At 50.7% G+C, this 20,217-nt stretch overlaps 1 protein-coding gene across 1 annotated transcript; it reads right to left on the reverse strand.

Annotated features, from left to right (window-relative positions):
• Window positions 1-16,624: 16,624 nt before the first annotated feature.
• Window positions 16,625-17,865, reverse strand: Cldn3 (claudin 3). Its single transcript, XM_052168040.1, has one exon. It carries the CDS (start codon window positions 17,644-17,646, stop codon window positions 16,987-16,989), a length of 660 nt encoding a protein of 219 aa, XP_052024000.1. The 5' UTR covers window positions 17,647-17,865; the 3' UTR covers window positions 16,625-16,986.
• Window positions 17,866-20,217: the final 2,352 nt, after the last annotated feature.

The following is a 20,217-nucleotide window of genomic DNA, read 5'->3' on the forward strand; positions in this document are numbered from 1 at the left end:
ACTCTCTCTCTCTCTCTCTCTCTCTCTCTCTCTCTCTCTCTCTCTCTCTGTCTCTCTCTCTCTCTCTCTCTCCATATAGGGTGGATGGCCTTGACTCTTGATCCTCAAGCCTCTCCTAGAGTGCTGGATTACAGGTGTGTACCACCATAACTGCTTAATGCCGAGCTGGGGGGGGGGAACTGGGGCTTTCTTCATGCTTGGCAAGAACTCACCCACCAACTGAGCTACGTTCCCAGCGCCCCTCTTCTACCCGAACTTATTTACTTGTTATCTTGATTTGTTTGGTTTTTGAGACAGGGTTTCTCTGTTTAACAGAGCTGTCTGTCCTGGAAGTCTCTCTCTCTCTCTCTCTCTCTCTCTGTACCCTGGGTTGGCCTCAAATTTAGAGAGATCCACCTGCCTCTGCCTCTTGTGCTGGGATTAAAAAGGCACGCGCCACCCCCTCCCAGCTGTTGCTGCTGCTTCTCTTTTTTCTTGTTTTTCTTCTTCTTCTTCTTCTTCTTCTTCTTCTTCTTCTTCTTCTTCTTCTTCTTCTTCTTCTTCCTCCTTTTCTTCCCCCTCTTCCTCCTCCTCTTCCTCCTCCTTCTCCTCCTCCTCTTCTCCTCTTCCTCCTCCTTCTTCTCCTCCTCTTCCTCCTCCTCCTTCTCCTCCTCCTCCTCCTTCTCTCTCTCTCTCTTTTTTTTTTTTTAAAGATAGAGTCTGGCCAGGCGTGGTGGCGCACACCTGTAATCCCAGCACTCTGGGAGGCAGAGGCAGGCAGATTTCTGAGTTCGAGGCCAGCCTGGTCTCCAGAGTGAGTTCCAGGACAGCCAGGGCTACACAGAGAAACCCTGTCTCAAAAATCCAATAAAATAAAATAAATAAATAAATATAGAGTCTGGTCCTACAGCCCAGGCTGCCCTGAAGCTCATTAAGTAACCCATGCTGGCCTCGATCTCACAGCAATTCTCCTGCCTCCTGAATGTTAGGATTTAAGACCCAATTCTGCGAAGGAACCTTAGAGATATTTTTATAGGTATTTTTGGTTTTTGAGACAGGTTTTTTTTGTTTTTGTTTTTGTTTTTATTTTGTTTTTGTTTTTTCATAGCCTTGGCTGTCCAGGAACTAGCTCTGTAGACAAGGCTGGCCTCAAACTCACAGAGATCTGTTTGCCTCCCGAGTGCTGGGATTAAAGGCGTGTGCCACCACGGCCCACCTAAACTGTTTTTATTTTTTTACATGTATTTATTATGTCTGTGTATCTCTCTCTGTTTCTCTCCCCTACCTGTGTGTGTATGTGTGTGTGTGTGTGTGTGTGCCCACCTGTGTGTGTGTGTGTGTCTGTCTGTCTGTCTGTCTGTGTGGTTATGCAGGTTTCACAGCCTGCATGTAGAGGTCAGAAGACAACTTGAGGAAGTCTGTTGTCCTCTGTCTGTGTGGGTTCCAGGGATTGAACTCACAACAATAAACTTGCCATCAAGTGCCTTTATCCTCTGAGCCGTCTCACCAGCCCACAGAGTCGAAGGGTTCATAGTTCTGTTGGGAAATGTTGTTAAACAGTTTCTGACCCCTCAACCTTTTGTCTAGCCAGCTCACCCCAGCCTGGCACACCACCTTTGACCACATGCCCCGAAGCCAAATAGCCCAGATCTGGTGGCAGGAGTGGCCTTGAGGACCTACACAGTCCCAGGCCCTGAGCAAGCGTTGTGGTCACATGGCTTGCTCAACGCTGAGCTGGCAAGCAGAAAAACCAGTCGGTTTGAAGGTCCCAGGTGAGCGTTCCAGAGGAAGTTGTGGGCAGGACAGAGAAGGGGGGAAGCTCCCTGGCTGGACCCTGGGAGTGACATGTTGGGGAGGGACCCTCCAGAGCCGCCCACCCTTTCCCAGCTTGTTGGCCAAACCAGGGAATTTTCATTGGTTGGCTTCCAGCAACTCAGATGTGCTACTGAGGCGGAGCTGTGTGTGTGTGTGTGTGTGTGTGTGTGTGTGAGAGAGAGAGAGAGAGAGAGAGAGAGAGAGAGAGAGAGCTGGGCATGGTGGCACATGCCTATAATCCCAGCACTTGGGAGGCAGAGGCAGGCAGATTTCTGAGTTCAAGGCCAGCCTGGTCTACAGAGTGAGTTCCAGGACAGCCAGGGCCACATAGAGAAACCCTGTCTCGAAAAACTGAAAAAAAAAAAAGGAGAGAGAGAGAGAGAGAGAGAGAGAGAGAGAGAGAGAGAGAGAGAGAGAGAGTGTGTGTGTGTGTGTGTGTGTGTGTGTGTGTGTGTGTGCGTGGCAGGCTGGTAGGGAGGTCTCCACTGCACCCTGGCGGCGGCGGCCGGGAGTCGAACGGGTTAAGGCTGGAGGCCGCAAGTGTCTTCTTAACCGCACCTGGCTCAGTATCGGTCACGTGGCCAGGGTTTCACCTGCCCCGCTGGGCAGGGACAATCAGGCCGCTTGTTCCCTAAGCCGGTCGCCATGGTGACAGGAGTGCGCCTGGGGAGGTCACAGGGGCAAATTCCTGCCTGCTGGTCCGGGTGTGGCAGGGGCATCATCTGGATTGTAGTTTGTTTAGGAGTTCCCCGAGGGCCCCTGGAGGTTCCCGCGGGGGCTCAGCCTCCCAGGGGCCCCCGCGCGACTTCCCACCCAGCCACCTGAGGTCCTGTTTCTCCACCGGCCTGGTGTCTTCCCAGATTTTGAACCTAAACTGATTAATCTGCTGATGCTTTCTACGTTGTCACACCGGGCACAGCACGCCAGGCATGGCACCCCAGGCGCACCGACTCCAGATGGAAGACATACTACTACCCCTCAAAAAATTTGTACAACAAAGAAAGATTAGGAACAAAAGGAAACAACTTCAAAGGAAGGAAGCCGCCATGACACGCCCGCCGTTCCGCGCCAGGCGTAGCTCATCAGCCACACCACGCCAGGCACAGCGCGCCAGGAGCACCACACCAAGCAGACCACGCCAGACACAGCGCGCCAGATACATCATGCCAGGCACACCATACCGACCACAGTACATCCGGCACACCACGCGAGGCACAACACACCAGGCGCAACCCACTAGGCAAACCAAACCGGGCAAACCATACCAGGCACAGCATGCCAGGCAAACCAAGCCAGGTGCAGCACGCCAGGGACACCACACCAGGCACAGCAGGCCAAACACACCACACCGGGCACACCACGCCAGGCACAGCAGGCCCGCCACAGGACACCAGGGACACCAAGTCAGACTCAGCACACCAGGTACAGGACACCCGGCAAACCAAACCCGGCACAGCCCACCAAATATAGCACAGCAGGCACACCCCGCAAGGCACAGGGCACCAGACTCAGCACACAAGCCACACCACACCAGGCACAGCACGTCAGGCACACCCCGCAAGGCACAGCGCACCAGACACGACACACAGGGCACAACACACCAACCACAGCATCCCAGGCACACCACATTAGGCACGACGCAGCTGGCACATTACGCCAGACACAGAAAGCTAGGTCCATGCAAAGTCTATGCTTGTTTTAGGGTAGTAGCAATCTGCTCTGCTTGGGAAAAGCCGTCCTGAAGGTTATAATCCCATCTTCTCTGCCTGCAAGCCCAAGCCTTTGTTAATTGAGGATCTACTGTATACAAAGGTCTAGGGGGGGAGAAGGAGCCCATGGAACAGATACTAATGGGTTTGGGGGAAAAAAAAAGAACAAAACAACTTCAAAGCAAAGAAGTTCTGGCTCTTCTAAGATGGTATATCTGAAAGAGCCGGTTGAATGAAAGACCCGGAGGCTGAAGAGGTTTTGATCAGGTGAGTGGGATGGAAGAGAATGTTCTAGAAGGCAGAATACCTTCTACAATTTATCTCATGTGGAACATCCAACTCTTTCTTTTTGTTTGTTTGTTTGTTTGTTTTGTTTGTTTTTGAGATTTGCACGGCCACAGGAGCTGGTCACACTGTCAGGAAGCAGAGAGAGATGGATCCTGACGCTCTGCTCACTGTCTCTTTTGTATGCCATCCAGGACCCCAGCCCATGGAATGCTACCACCCACATTCAGGGTAGCTCTGCCCAACTGGGTTAAATCTCTGGAAACACCTTCACAGGCACAGTGTGTCTCCAGGATGATTCCAACCCACAATGCATTGCATTAATCAGCAACATTCCTCTCCTAGGCCCTTAAACGTTTATGGATGGCTGTGAGCTACCCTGTGGGTGCTGGGAGTTGAACTCGGGTTCCTCTGAAAGAGAAACAGCTGCTCCTAACCACTGAACCATCCTGCTAGGCCTGGATCCTCCTCTGTTTTCCGCGTGTTGGGATTACAAATGTGCAGACCCCGTCCGGTTTTAAAGTCATTCTAGACGGGGCCGGGGATTGATTCACCGGGTAAAGTGTTTGTGTTTGAAGTATGAGGACCTGAGTTCAAATCTCTATCACCCACATAAAAGCAGGGCACTGTGAAGTGCCTCTCTAAATCTAGTCCTGGGGATCTAGGTGGCGGGCCGGCCAGGATAACAGAACTGATGAGCTCAGGTTCATTGAGAAATGCTACCTCGCAAGATAAGATGGCTCAGAGGTTAAGAGCATTTATTGCTTTTCTAGAGGACCTGAGTTTGTCTCCCAGAACACACAGATACACACACAGACACACACACATACAGACCCACACACACACAGAGACACAAGACAGAGAGAGAGAGAGAGAGAGAACTAAAACTAAGAATTGAGGAAGCTATCTGGCATTGACCTCTGACTTCCATGTACAACATCCACACATCCACACACACACACACACACATACACACTCCCACACTCCCACATTCACACACACTTTCTCTGTCACACACAGTAACACACATGCTCACACACACACCCTCACAGTCACACACTCACACACTCACACACTCACACTCACACACTCACACACACTTTCTCACACACACAGTCACATACACGCTCACACACACTCTCACAGTCACACACAAACTCACACACACTCACACTCACACACTCACACACTCACTCTCACACACTCACTCACACACATACTCTCACACTCACACACACACACTCTCACAATCACACTCACACACACTCACACACTCTCACATTCACACACACTTTCTCTCACACACACACACACACTCTCACAGTCACACACACACACTCTCACACTCACTCACACACTCACACACACTCTCACAGTCACACACACTCACACTCTCACACACAGAAGCTGTTAGAGCTATTCCCTCCTCCTTCACGCCTCCTCCTCCAACCCACTCCTTCTAGCTCCGGCCATTTTTATTTCCCCCATGGCTGACTGCTCCTCTCTCTGCTCGCCTGGAGTCATTTCTCGGCAGATATCAGCACCATCTGTCCCAAACTCGGCACATGTTCCTGTTGGTCTGCTCTGTTCCGTTCCACATTTAACTGTAGTTTCTGCTCATGGCCTCGGGGCACGTGGGGCTGCTCTCCGAGCAGAAAATTGGCTTTGTGTTTCCAAAGCTGAAGTCCTCTGGGGACAAGACAGACAGACAAGACTCAAGGGACCTCTGAGATTTGTTAGACTCTGCAAACCCTTAGCCATTCCCAAACCAGTCTCCTCCCCACTTCTCCTTTTTGATTTGTTATGAAAGGTTTTGTTTGTTTGTTTTATCTTTTGGTTTTTCCAGACAGGGTCTCTCTGTATAGCCCTGGCTGACCTGGAACTAGCTCTGTAGACCAGGCTGGCTTCGAACTCAGAGATCATCCTGTCTCTGCCTCCCGAGTGCTGGGATTAAAGGCGTGTGCCTCCACAGTCCAGCTGTTTATAAAATTCTTTTAAGTTATTTTTATTTGTTATTCTCCCCTGCCTCCATGTGTGTTTGTATGTGTGCATATGCATGTGTGTGTATGTTTAACAGGGTTGATACTTGTGCTATGATACACACAGACGACAGAGGATAAGTGTGTGGAGTGGATTCCCTTGTGTATTTATACAGGTTCCAGGGGTTGGACTCGGGTGGTCAGGCTTGTGTGACAAGTGTCCTTAAGCCCTGAGGCGTCTCTCTCACCAGCCCTCTGCTGTTGGCTTTTTGAGATGGGATCTCATGTAGCCCAGGTTAGCCTCAAACTTACGCTGTGCAGCCAAGGATGACTTTAAACTGCTGATCCTCCTGCTCTGCCTTCTAAATGCTAAATACTGGGGTTATGGCTTGCACCGCCATGCCCAGCTGTTATTTTGTTGTTCTTCTTTTGTTTTTAGGTTTTAGAGACCGGGTCTTGCGCTAGCCTGGGACTCACTATATACATAATACATACATACATACATACATACATACATACATACATACATACATACGTGTATGTATGTATGGATAGATAGATAGGTAAATAGATAGGTAGATAGATAGGTAGATAGATGATAAATATACTTTCAGGAATCCTCCTGCCTCTGCTTCCTGGGGGAAAGACAGACAGACCAGACTCAAGAGACCTCTGAGATTCCTGGAGGGCTTCCTGGAGGGCAGGCATAAACCTCCATTTTGCTTCTTAGTTTCCCTCGACCTCGTGGGATCCGAGGTCCACACTAGCGAGGACTGGAGTCACGCTGTTTGTAGCTGCCTCTGCAGAGTGAAGCATCAAGGGTCACTTCACGAAGGGTTACAGAAAAGGTCACCACACACCTTTTGTGACTGTCCCTTCGCTAGCATCTTCTAAGTCAACAAGCCACCGGTCATTCGTTAGACAAATATTTACTGAGTGCCTGCGAAGGACGGGGACAACCTTCATTTTCATTTCATTTCATTTGGTTTTGCAGGACTGGGGATTGAACCTGGGTCTCCAGACATGATGGGCAAACACTCTAATGGCTGAACTGGGGAACTGGGGACCAGCTGGCTATACTCCTGAATGGTTACCTCAGGTCTTGGTTTTCAACTTTATTTTTGTAGTAGTAGTAGTAGTAGTAGTAGTGGTAGTGGTAGTGGTAGTGGTAGTGGTAGTGGTAGTGGTAGTGGTAGTAGTAGTAGTAGTAATTGTTGTTGTTGTTTCTCTATCTATCCTGGAACTTACTATGTACACCAGGCTGGCCTCAGAGGATCTCTGGGACTCAGAGAGCCTCCTGCCTCTGTCTTCGGAGTGCTAGGATTAAAGGCATTTACCACCCAACTTCAGTGTTTTACCTTGAGACTGGGTCTCACAAAGTTCTCCAAATAGGCATTGAATTCACTCTGTGTGGGCCAGGTTGGCCTTTGAGCGGCTGCTAATCCTCCCGCCTTAGCCTCCCGAATACCTGGGTTATATTTTTATGCCACTAATGCTGGCCTTTACTATATTTAACTTTATTTTATTATTTAGTAATCCTGGCAATGGCTGCAGGGGTCTCACGCATGGCTAGGCAAGTCCTCTCCCACTGATCTACATCTCCAGTGCACAGGCATGACTTTCAGAGCTCGGGATGTGTGCACCCGGGGCGTGACCTCGTTTCTTACGGAACATAGAAATCCAAACCTGGGGTTGGGGAGATGGCTCAGCGGGTAAAGTGACTGACAGCCATCGTGGAGAGGCAGTGCACTGCCGTGAGAGCAGAGTGTGCAGCCAAAGCCACAAGAGAAGGGAAGCATGGAGTGCAGGCTCACACGCAGGCACAAGCAGCCGTGTGCTCACACGCAGGCCCAAGCAGCCGTGTGCTCACACGCAGGCACAAGCAGCCCTGTGCTCACACGCAGGCCCAAGCAGCCCTGTGCTCACACGCAGGCCCAAGCAGCCCTGTGCTCACACGCAGGCACAAGCAGCCCTGTGCTCACACGCAGGCACAAGCAGCCCTGTGCTCACATGCAGGCCCAAGCAGCCATGTGTTCACACGCAGGCCCAAGCAGCCATGTGTTCACACTCAGGCCCAAGCAGCCCTGTGTTCACATGCAGGCCCAAGCAGCCATGTGTTCACACGCAGGCCCAAGCAGCCCTGTGCTCACATGCAGGCACAAGCAGCCCTGTGCTCACACGCAGGCACAAGCAGCCCTGTGCTCACACGCAGGCACAGGCAGCCCTGTGCTCACACGCAGGCACAAGCAGCCCTGTGCTCACATGCAGGCACAAGCATCTGTGTGTTCAGAGATAAAATAAAGGCCAGGGGGTGACTCCATGGGTAAAGGTGCTGGCTGCTAAGCCTCAGGACGTGAGTTCGAGCCCAGGAATCCACTTAGTAGAAGAATGAAATCAATTCCCTAAGTTGTCCCTTGACCTGCGTGTGAGTGTCATGTTATGTATATGTCCTTCAACATGCACACACACACACACACACACACACACTATAAAAATTATTTCAAATATGGGTTCTGTATTTATATCATTTCCTCCCTTCTTTCCTCCCTCAACCCCTCATGTCCCATCCTCAACCGCAATTCCTCCCAAATCAAATTCATGACCCCCATATAGATATGCGTGTATGTATGTATATATGTATATGATTTTATGTACATTATATGTATGTATATGATATATAAGTATATGTATATAATTTCAGATGTATATGATATGTATGGATATGTATAGATATGATGTATAAATATATGAACATGATGTATATGATTTTTGATGTATATGATGTATATGTATGTATATGATGTGTAAATACATGTACATGATGTACATGAGTTTTGATGTATATGTATATGTGTATATATATGTATATGATGTATACGATTTTTGATGTATATGATGTATATGTATGTATATGATGTGTAAATACATGTACATGATATATATGAGTTTTGATGTATATGTATACGATGTCTAAGTATATGTGTATGACATATATGATTTTTGATGTATATGTATATATAATAACACACATGTAAATATATAAATACAACCTGCTGAAGTGTAGTGTTGGCATCTACCTGCTTATTGTTCCATATGTGTACTGAATAACCAGTTAGGGGGCTTAACCCTGGGGAAGACTAGAAGACTACTTCTTCCTCTCTCTGAAGGTATAACTTGCTCGTAGCTCTTTAACTAGAGGAGTGGCCTCCTTGATATTTTCCCGCACTCTTTGGCATGTGGGCATGTCCAGGTCAACCGGCTTTGTCATTGCTTAGGTCTGCTTTAGGCAGACGTTTTGCTGTGGCACAAGGGGCGGGATCCAGAGCTTGGTTAATGCTGCCTATACCAGGACTGTGGCCTCTGGCCCAGGACTCAGTTCTTCACTGGAGAATACTAGGAAGGCATTGTATTACTGATTTATGGCCCCAGCCCCTCACTGGGGGATTCCAGGCAACTGCTCTATATAAGCCACACTTCCGATCACTGAGCACTGTATTTTGATTAAAGGATGCAGTAGAGAGGAGATAGACTTTGACAGCATGGAGAAAAAGAATTCTGAGGAGCTGGAGAGATGGTTCAGTGGTTAAGAGCACTGACTGCTCTTCCAAAAGTCCTGAGTTCAAATCCCAGCAACCACATGGTGGCTCACAACCATCTGTAATGATACCTGATGCCCTCTTTGATGTGCCTGAAGACAGCTACATATAGCTGTACTTACATATACTTACATATAATAATGAATACATCTTTTTTAAAAAAGAATTCTGAAACATATACATTTTTATCAACGCAGAGAATGCACTTTTTTTTTTTGGATTTTTTTTTTTTTTTTTTTTTTGAGACAGGGCTTCTCTGTGTAGCCCTGGCTGTCCTGGATTTCTGAGCTCGAGGCCAGCCTGGTCTACAGAGTGAGTTCCAGGACAGCCAGGACTACACAGAGAAACCCTGTCTTGGAAAAAACAAAACAAAACAAAAAACCAACACCCCAAAAAACCCAAAACAAAACAAAAAAACAACAACAAACAACCCAACATGAGGGCTTTTTAAGAGGGCTCAGTAGAGGGGCAGGAGAGAGAGATAGGAGCACTGGCTGCTCTTCCAGAGGACTTGAGTTCCTTTCCCAGGACCTATATAGCAGCTCACAGCCATCTGTATATAACTCCAGTCCAAGGGGATCTAATCCCTTCTTCTGACCCCCAATGGCGCCAGGAACTCACGTAGTGCACAAACACACATGTAGACAGAACTACCCATGTACATAAAATAGATATCCAGATGCTATCCACATAGATGATATCTAGATTGATATATCTAGATAGGTGATATACAGGTGGTATCCAGATAGATAGATAGATAGATAGATAGATAGATAGATAGATATAGACACACAGATAGATAGATAGATAGATAGATAGATAGATAGATAGATAGATAGGTAGATAGCCAGACAGACAAATTGATAGTGTCAGTGCTTGCTGCCGAGCCAGAGTGAGTTTGATTCCAGGGACCCACATGATGGAAGGAGAGACCTCTGTTGATAAGTTGTCCTCTGATTGTCACACACTTGCCATGGCCGCTCTCTGGGTTTCAGGAAGTCACTTCCTCAATTCGCCAGCATTCAGTCTAAAGACTTGGGTCCACGGTAGTCATGGTAGTCATGAGGAAATCATTAAAGAAAAATGATTTTGGCTCTGGCTGTAGTCCAAAAGTAGAGCTCCTGTCTAGAATCCTCAGTGAATGGTTGGGGGCGTGGCTCAGTGGTAGAGCCCTGCCTAGAATCCCCCAGGGAGGGCCTGGGGGCGTGGCTCAGTGGTAGAGCTCCTGTCTAAAATCTCCCAGGGAGGGGCTGGGGGCGTGGCTCAGAGGTAGAGCTCCTGTCTAGAATCCCCCAGTTAGTGGCTGGGGGTGTGGCTAAGTGGTAGAGCCCCTGCCTAACCTCCTCCTTGCATGTGCAAAGCTGTATTGTGGATGCTGGCACTCTAAAACAAGAAAATAAATAGGTTCAGGACTCATCCTTGACAAAGGATAAAAGAGTTAAATTAGAAGAGACCATCTGGTCTAACTACTTTGTTGGATTTGTGGGGAAACTGAGGTCCAGAAGCAGGAAACCTTTTCTCATCACTTCACGAAGCTCCGTGGCCTCCGGCATCACCTTTGCTGAGATAAAACTCCTACGTGACGCTGTGGGCAGAACTCTGCAGTTCACAGTGTGAGCTGCTCTTGGCGAGGACCTGAGTTCACCACCTGTAACTGCACCCCCAAGAGATGTGGCACCCTCTTCTGGCCTTGGCTGGTGTCTATACATACTGTAACATACCTCCAACATGTATATACATAGATTTTAAATTGGAATAAAGGGGGGGCTGGAGAGATGTCTCAGCAGTTAAGAGCACTTGGCTGCTCTTACGAGGACCCGGGTCCAGTTCCTAAGCATCCACATGGTAGCTTACCACCTATAACCCTACTTCTCGGGACCCAGTCTTCTAGACTCTGAGTGCACTAGGCATGCATGTGGTGCACACACATACACGCAGGCAAAACACCTCTATAAAATCAGTTTTTGTTTGTTTTTGTTGTCCGAGGTAGGATTTCTCTATGTAGCCCTAGCTGTCCTGGAACTTGCTCTGCAGACCGGGCTGGTCTCAAACTCACAGAGATCCTCCTGCCTATTCCTCCCGAATTCTGGGATTGAAGGTCTGTGCCGCCACTGCCTGGCTTTTTTTGTTTTTTTTTAATGGGGATAGAAAAGACAAAAACAAACAAAGAAAGAAAGGCAGAAACCCCTACAACAGGAACACTATCACCTGTCTTACAGATCCGACCTGCAGAAGGTCCCTCAGCAGGCACCAGGGGCCCCAAGCCTGGCTTGTTCTTCATGAGCTTGGCAAAACCCAACCCTGTTGGCTTGGGTGACCTTTCCTGGATCGCTGGCAGAGCGAGGACAAGCAAAGCTACTGTGTGAAGACCTTGAGGGAGCCACAGTAAACATTGCAACTGTGTTTGATGAAGAGCTTGGCTTTGGGTCCAGCCAGCAGGAAGAGCTCAAACTGGTGTGACAAGAGCAGAAAGGCCCGAGGCTGCAGGGCCTCGAAGGAACTCTGAAACTGTGCGTTCGAAAGGAACCTGGAGACTTCTCTCCCAAAGCGGCTACCTGCCTTCTTTGTATCTCTAAGCCCCTGCTTGGCTGAGGGGCCTGGAGGTACCAATATATTAATGATAAGAATGCAAATTCATTAATCCCCTCAATGCCCAGCATGGAGCCTGGTACCGTGACAAACGTTTTCTTGTTGTTTTTATTTATTTTATTTATTTTAGATTTATTTATTTATTTATTTTATGTATACAAGTACACTGTAGCTGTCTTCAGACCAGACGTCAGATCCCATCACAGATGGTTGTGAGCCACCATGTGGTTGCCGGGCATTGAACTCTCAAGACCTCTGGAAGAGCAGCCTGTGCTCTTAACCACTGAGCAGGCTCTCTAGTCCTTCTTGTTTTTAATTTGTTTGTTTTGAGACAAAGTCTCACTATGCAGCCCAGGCAGGCCTTGAACTCACTAAGATTTACCAGCTCTGTCTCTAGTGTGCTGGGATTAAAGGTACTTTTTTTTTTAACTTTTTCTTTAATTAGAGCAGGGTGGCCTTGAAGTTGTGAAGATCCTCCTGTACTGCCCCTGCGCTCTCTCTCTCTCTCTCTCTCTCTCTCTCTCTCTCACACACACACACACACACACACATTGCCTGGTATTAGGAACTCACTGGTATGAGTAAGGCCTTGCTCACACTAGGCAAGGACTCTCCTACTGAGTCCCAACCCCTCTTACACTGAGCTCCACTAACTCTCTCTGTAGACCAGGCTAGCCTCAAAATCAGAGATCCACCTGCCTCTGCCTGTGCTGGGATTAAAGACAGGAGCCACCACTACCAGAGTTTTCTTTTTACTTTTTTCATTTTGAAGTTTAAAGAATTGTATACTTCCACTTCTCCGTATTAAGGATTTGTCTCACTGCTATTGGGTTTTGTTGTTGGCTTTGGTTTCTTGATCCAGGGTTTCTCTGTGTAGCTTTGGCTATCCTGGAATTTACAATGTAGACTAGGCTGGCCTTGAACTCACAGAGATCCGCCTGCCTCTGCTTCTGGAGTACTGGGATTAAAGGCCTGAGCCACCACCGATGGGCACTATTGTCCTTTTATTATTTTGTGTTAGGGGGTATTGCATATATGTGGGGGTGTCTAAGGAGATGAGGGACAGCAGGTCCCCTGCAGCGTGAGTGACAGGTGTCTGTGAGAACTGCCTCACATGGGTGGAGGGCGCTGAACTTGGGTCTTCTGTAAGAGAGAGCAATATGTGCTTCTAGCTGACAAAGTCATCTCTCCAGACCCCACTGCTCTTCTTATTTTAAAAAGGTCTCACCAAGCTGCCCAGGCAGGCCTTAAACTCACTCGTAGCTCACACTGGGCCCACACTCAAGATGCTCCTGCTTCAGCCTCCAGAGTAAGAGCGATTACTGGTGTACATCAGCATGGCTGACTTTACCGGGAGGCTGGGTTGTCAGTGAGTAACCCCGAGCCCACCTTCCGGGCTCTCTGGGCTAGTGAGGTCACAGACGCCTCAACTGTGTCTTGGCCCAAGTTGGTTCCCTGGGCCAGAGGGTGCTACAGCTGCATACAGACAACTGTGAGCTGGCTCTCTGCCCACAGCCCCAAATTCTAGTCAGGACCGGAGGCATGAGCTCCACCTTCCTTGTCCCTTCCCCCACCTAAGCCCTCTCATTGTCTAAGGCCCCTCCATCCTGCATTTCACGGAGTGCCTTGGAATCTTCTGGCACCAGGCACACTGGAACCTGCCTCTAATACCGGATGTTGAGGGAAGATGAACATCAGGCTAGCCCCGGGCTACAGACTGAGACCCTCCCAAGCCAGTGGGGTAAGTGTGTGCCCAGTAAGCTTGAAGACCTGAATTCAATCCTGAGAGACCCTGTAAAGAAAGGACAGAACTGCCGGGCAGTGGAGGCACACGCCTTTGATCCCAGCACTAGAGAGAGAGGTGGATCTCTGTAGACATGTACACACACATTAAAAAATAAATTTAAGTAATAAAAATATCCAAACTGCTCCCTAGAGATCCTACCCTTCACTAAGACAACATCTGTTTATTCTTTTGAGACAGGGCTTTGTGTGGCCTACCTAGGTTGTCCTCAAACACACTGTGTGGTCTAGGCTGGCTTTGAACTCACGACTCTCCTGCTCACCCTCCTATGAGCTGAGATTACAGTCCCGGCACACACTTGGCCCCAATTCTCTTTTCGCCAACACTCATCAGACACTTTCTCTTCCTGGTGTGTCGGCTCCCGGATAACAGAAGACTGGTTTCCTAGGGGAGCTGCTGGGATCCACGCCCCTCTCCTAGGATGTCAGGAATGAACTAAGTACGATGGCACTCACTATTCATAGCAACCCGTTTCCTCTTCCTTAGGTCATCCTGATGACAGCACGCTGGCATTTCTCAGGGAAGAAGAAAAACTTTAAGCAATCTTCTGGCACCGGGCACATTGGAACCTGCCTCTAATACCAACTGTTGAGGTAAGATGAACATCAGGCTAGCCCGGGGCTACAGACCGGGACCTTGTCTCCAACCAAACCCAACAGCAACTTCGTTTGGTCAAATATCTATGTGACCCTCTTTCCCTCCCAGTCGCCTCCTGCTCCGTCCTCCCCAGGAGTCCTGGTGTAGGCGACACTCACACCCGTTGTCTAAGTGCCCATCTTGAACAGGCTTGCCACCTGTTCACTCTTCCCTCCCCACACCCCCAGCATTCTTGCCAAGGCTGCTCATAGTCAGCCTGCTTCCCCAACCCAAGCCTCCTTCCCGGCCTCCCTCTTCCGAGTCCTTTCCGTGTTCAAACACCCTTGTCCATCCCCACGTCCTTGAAACTCTTTCTTCTTTTGGTTTCTCAGATGAGTTCATTGTCGCCCTGGTTTCAGCCGCCATCTGTATGTTAACAACTCCTGGTTTACGAGGTCTCTTTCCTGGTTCCTGGGTCAACTTTCACGGGACACTCCTAGACTGACCAACTCCTACACTCAAAAGTGAAACTCTTCAGCCTCCCCAGAACCAGTAACCTAAGGCAGAAAGTTTAGGCTGTTTTACTTTATCTCATGGTGCATTTCAAGACAGGGTTTCTCTGTGGAGTCCTGGCTGTCCTGGAATTCTCTCTGTAGACCTGAGGCTGGTCTCTCTGTGTAGACCAGAGGCAGATCTGCCTGCCCCTGCCTCTGCCCCCGCTGGGGATCAAGGCAAGAACTACCACAGGCCAGGGAAAGGTAAAGCTTTTTTAGTTTCTTCTTTCTCCCAAACTCTGACACCCTAATGGTTCTGGAGTCCTAAAAATCAGGCTTCCTTAACCCTGTCAGTTCTGCCTCAGAAAGTTGGGGTCCTGCTATCATCGTTGAACGTCTTCCTCATTTATTTCACTCCCCCACCCCCTGCTTTTTGTTTGAGACAAAAAGTCTCCTTATGCAGCCCTGGCTAACCTGGAACTCACCACATAGACTAGACCGGTCTCCAACTCGCAGAGATCTTCTTACCTCCACAGTGCTGAGATTAAAGCCATGCTCCAACAAGCCTCCCCCACCTCCCCACCCCTTTTTTGAGACAAGTCATGTAGCCCAGGCTAGCTTTGAAATTGATATGTTAACCAGGCCTGGTGGTCAGTCTGGTCTACATGAGTTCCAGGATAGCCAGGGCTGTGTAAAGAGACCCTGTCTCCAAACAAACAAAAGAAAAAGAAAGAGAGAAAAGAAAAGAAAAGAAAAGAAAAGGAAAATAAAGGAACTGAAGTTGGCCAGGGGGTCACACCTTTAACCCCAGCACTCGGGAGGCAGAAGCAGGAGGATCTCTGTGAGTACAAGGCCAGCCTGGTCTACAGAGCGAGTTCCAGGACAGCCAGGGCTACACAGAAACCCTGTCTCGAAGGGGTAAAAAGGCAAGAAACTGCTAAGTGTCAGAGAGGCTAACCTTGAACTTCTCCATTTCCGTCTACACTTTCCAGACGCTGTCACCCTTTTAGAGCCTAGGAAGTTAGGAACCTGATTCCTCTCCAAGAGCCCAGCCTCAGTTCCCTATACCTTGTTCCAAGAGATGCCTCGTCTCAATATTGTTTAAAGCTAGGTCCCTCCCTCCCTTGAGGGCACTGGGAAGAAGGTAGGATAGCCTTTCCCCTCATCTCTCCACCTCCAGGTCAGAAGACTTTGTCAAATGTCCCTTTTAGCTGTCCTGCCCCCCTCCCCCACCAACTCCCAGTGCTGGGAACGGAACCCGAGCCCCGGTGCATGCTACACAAATGTTCTACCACTGAGCCACACCCCCACCGCTTAGCCGTCGGTCCTTTAGGTGAGACATTTGATCAGAACAAAAGGTCTTTTTGTTCGACGTCTCCAAATATGAAATCCCAGGAGAGAACGCACCTCTTTAACCTACACATCAGCCACCCCAAATGCCCAGAGCGAGGCTGTGTGGATCTGAGCACAAAGCGAGTAGACCATCCTTTGTCCCTCTCCAGGAGTTCCTCGTTCCTCGGAAGCCCTCTGGCTGGATTGCTAGCTAGACCTTGCCCATAGTCTGTTGAGATCAGTCCTGGAATACCTCCCAAGTGTTACCCACCTAGAGAGCACCAAACTCATGTGTTACCCCCCACTTTCTCCTTACTGAACCTGTTCGCTGTTTAAAGCTCGCTGCTGAGAGTTATTCGAGGAACTCTCCTCAGCAGGTGCCCCGTAGGGGAGGTGATGACCTGTGCGGCGGTCAGGATAAGGAGGCTCCAGCGATTGAAAAAAAAAAAAACCGAAAAGGCTTTTATTGAAAAATATGAAACAGCCCGTTTTATGGTTGTCTGTCTCTGCCCTCTGTGAGCCTTCCGGCTGCGGGGCTGGCAAGTAGCTGCGGTGGCCACCCCAGCCCTGTACTGGGAAAGGGCGAGGTTTCTTTGTCCATTCGGCTTGGACAGTTCTTTAGGCCCGGTAAGTCAGGTGGCCGCCGGAGAAGCGAGGACGCCAGTCTGTCTGTTCTCTTCCAGCCTAGCAAGCAGACCGTGTGGCGTCTGTCACCATCTGGAGGGTGAGGTGGTCTATGACGCGAGGCTGCACCCTGGACGGGGTTGGGGGGGGTGTACATCGACTGCTGGTTAGTGGCGATGGTACGATCTGCGTGCACCTGGCCCCTCAGACGTAGTCCTTGCGGTCGTAGGCGGTGCCGGTACCGGTACCAGGGCCGGTGGATCGCGGCGCAGAATAGAGGATCTTGGTGGGTGCGTACTTCTCGCGCGGTGGGCAGGAGCAACACAGCAAGGCGCCCCCTAGCAACTGCAGCGCGGCGGCAGCCCAGCCCACGTACAACCCAGCTCCCATCTCCCGCTTCTGAGACTCGGGCACCAGCGGATTATAGAAATCCCTGATGATGGTGTTGGCCGACCAGGACACCGGCACTAGGGTGAGCAGAGCCGCCAACAGGAAAAGCACTCCCGCCACGATGGTGATCTTGGCCTTGGCCGTCTCGTCTTGCACGCAGTTGGTACACTGGGCGCCCACGAGCGCCACGAGGAGCCCGAAGGCGGCCAGAAGTATGGACACCACGATGAGGGCTCGGGCGGCCTGCAGGTCCTGCGGCAGGGCCAGCAGTGAGTCGTACATCTTACACTGCATCTGGCCGGTGCTCTGCACCACGCAGTTCATCCACAGGCCCTCCCAGGTGACCTGCGCCGTGATGATGCTGCTGCCTATGAAGGCCGAAACGCGCCACATGGGAAGGGCGCAGCACACGATGGTGCACAGCCAGCCCAGCACGGCCAGCGACGTGCCGGTGATCTCCAGGCCCATGGACATGGCTGCTGGACTTGAACCGGCTCGGCCGGGCAGCTCCGAGGACTGGGAGACCAGGGATCGAGGCCGCTGGTGCCCTTCGAAATTGGACGGATCTCTGTCGCCGGGGACGACGAGTGGATGGCTAAGGACGGATCGCGCTAACGGCTCCTCTCCCGGGGCTCGCACGGAGACTGCCTGTCCCTCTGCACCTGCCTGTGGCTTTGGAGACTGGCTTCTGAGACTGGGTTGGCTCTGGGATGGGGTGGGTTGGACTTAGCTTGGTGCCCAGAGGAGGAGGGTGGAGCTCGCTCTCGTGGCCCAGGGGACAGTGACGTGTGCCCCGTCCAGTCCGGTCCGTCCTCCCCAACCCCCTTCACCATGGGAGAAAGGATTTAGCTCGAACCTCAATGCTGAAGTGTGTGTGTGTGTGTGTGTGTGTGTGTGTAGGGGGTATCGATGGAGAGCGGGGTCCTCTGAGCTCCCTCCCTTCCCGACCTCCCCTAGCTCCTTAAACTTAACGAATTCTCTGGAAGCTATACGGAGTGGGAGGGGCGCTTCAGGGATTTGAAGTGCAAATCACCAATTGTAAACTGTTTAACTTTCTCGTTTCCCCCCCCCCCCACCCCGCCCCCTACCTCCGTCCTCGTTAGCGCGGGAGGAGGCGTAGGATGGAGGCGCGGCCAATTCCTCTGAACGACCCGGACTGGGAGGGAGCCAGGTGGGGGCGTGGCTGAGGCTGTTTGTCGCCGTAGGTGGATGGAATTCTAGCACCTGCTCCGAGTTCCTCCCGCTTTGAGACTAGGACGCCGGCCTCCTCCGAGTGCAGCCCGAGGCCGGCTGGCGCTGTTGTCTATATTCAGGTATACAGAACTCGGAAGCCAGGGACGCCCGCCTGCAGAGCCCACCCTGCACCCCGGGCGACAGGTGTTGGATTCAAATTCTTGTCCAGCCCCACCATGTGAGCTGGGCTGGTGGCAAGCCCAATTGCTGGCCCGCCTAGAAGCTGCTTTTCCCCACTGAGGGTCTCTTGATGGAGCCTGGTTTTCTGTCCTTGGCGGGGCGGAAGGGCGGGGCAGAGTGAGCGCCAGGGGGAGTGAAAAGTGGGACAGAGATTTGATACACACGCGAAAAGAAGTCTAGCCAGGTGTGTCGGCTCGTGCCTGAGGCTGGGGCCGGCAGACAGTAGTGAGTTCAAGGCCAGAGTGGGTTTATACTGCGAAACCTTGTCTCTAAAGAAAACACAACTCACGTGCAAAAGCCCTGGTCTGTAACCCCAGCGCTTGGGAAAGTGGAGGCACGCAGGCGTTCCCGACCATCTTGGCTACACGGAGACTTCAAAGCCAGATGGGCTACGTAAGCCTGGCTCCAACAAACCACAAACTAACACCAAAAAAAAAAAAAAAAAAAGCCCCCAAACACCAATCCCTTTTGCCTCTGGACACTGATTCCCCTGCCGCACACCTTGGGGTGGCGCATGCTCCGTCTCCTCCCTTCGCCTCATCCCCTCAACACAACTAGGGTCTAGCTCTTTTGATTTAGTTCTTATCCATCCCCTTCGAGGTGCTTGGGGGAGGGTCCTTTCCTCTCGAGACCCTCCTGCTGCAGCCCACGTGGCTAACTGGCCCCGCCCCCAAGGTTTTTTTTTTTTTGTAGTTTCGGAGGCTGGGGGGTTTGAAGCTCTGTGGGTCTCCCGCACTGAATCAACCCTGAGGGATGGCGGGTCAGTGAGCACGAGAGATCCTCCCCTGCTGATGTGGAGTGGTTTGGAACCCTGTACCTAAACAGAAACACAGGACAGCAACAGAACCGGTCCAGCTTATTACCCACAATTCCTCGTTCTCTTTTCCGCTCCCCCTCCCGCCCCCTGCCCCCCACCCCCCAGACGGGGTTTCTCTGTTGTAGCCCTGCCTGTCCTGGAACTTGTACTGTAGACCAGGCTGGCCTCGAACTCACAGATCCACCTGCCTCTGCCACTCATGTGCTGGGAGACCCGTCCTCTTTGATACCTTTGTTTTCTTTCATATTTGACATCATCTGAAGTGGCCTCTGGCTTTCCTTTCTTTTTCTCTCTTCCTCCTCCTCCTCCTCCTCTCCCTGCCTTCCTTTTTCTCTCCCGCTCTCTCCTCCCCATCCCCCACAGGGCGGCCTTAAACTCAAGATTGTTTTGCCTCCCCTACATTTAGTGGCGAGCTTCTTTGTGAGCGAGGCCACGCTTGGTTTCCCTTATTTGTTTCTTTGTCTCTGCTCCGGTCTGTTACCACCACCGGGACATTCAGAATGTTCCAAGGCGGACACAAGCATTTTTGCCTGTTTTATTACGAGGCACTCCCGATGCCTAGAACAGGGCTGGGTACTCAGAGAGGTAATTGACTTAGCACTTTCTCTTGTTTCCGCAAGCAACCTGTCCTGCCAGGGCTCGGGCGTCCTGGGATGAGGTTGCATTGTGAGGGCCCCTCTGGGACTTTGCAATTAGCTGGAAACCCGAGATCCAACCAGTTAGATGAAGTGTTTGCAGGAGGCAGATGGTCCAGAGGATAAAAGCCCTTGACGGCAAACTTGGCGACGGGAGTTTGGTCCCTATTACTTCAAAGA

This window comes from Apodemus sylvaticus, chromosome 22 (genome assembly GCF_947179515.1).
Source record: "Apodemus sylvaticus chromosome 22, mApoSyl1.1, whole genome shotgun sequence".
In the NCBI taxonomy this organism is placed as follows: domain Eukaryota; kingdom Metazoa; phylum Chordata; class Mammalia; order Rodentia; family Muridae; genus Apodemus; species Apodemus sylvaticus.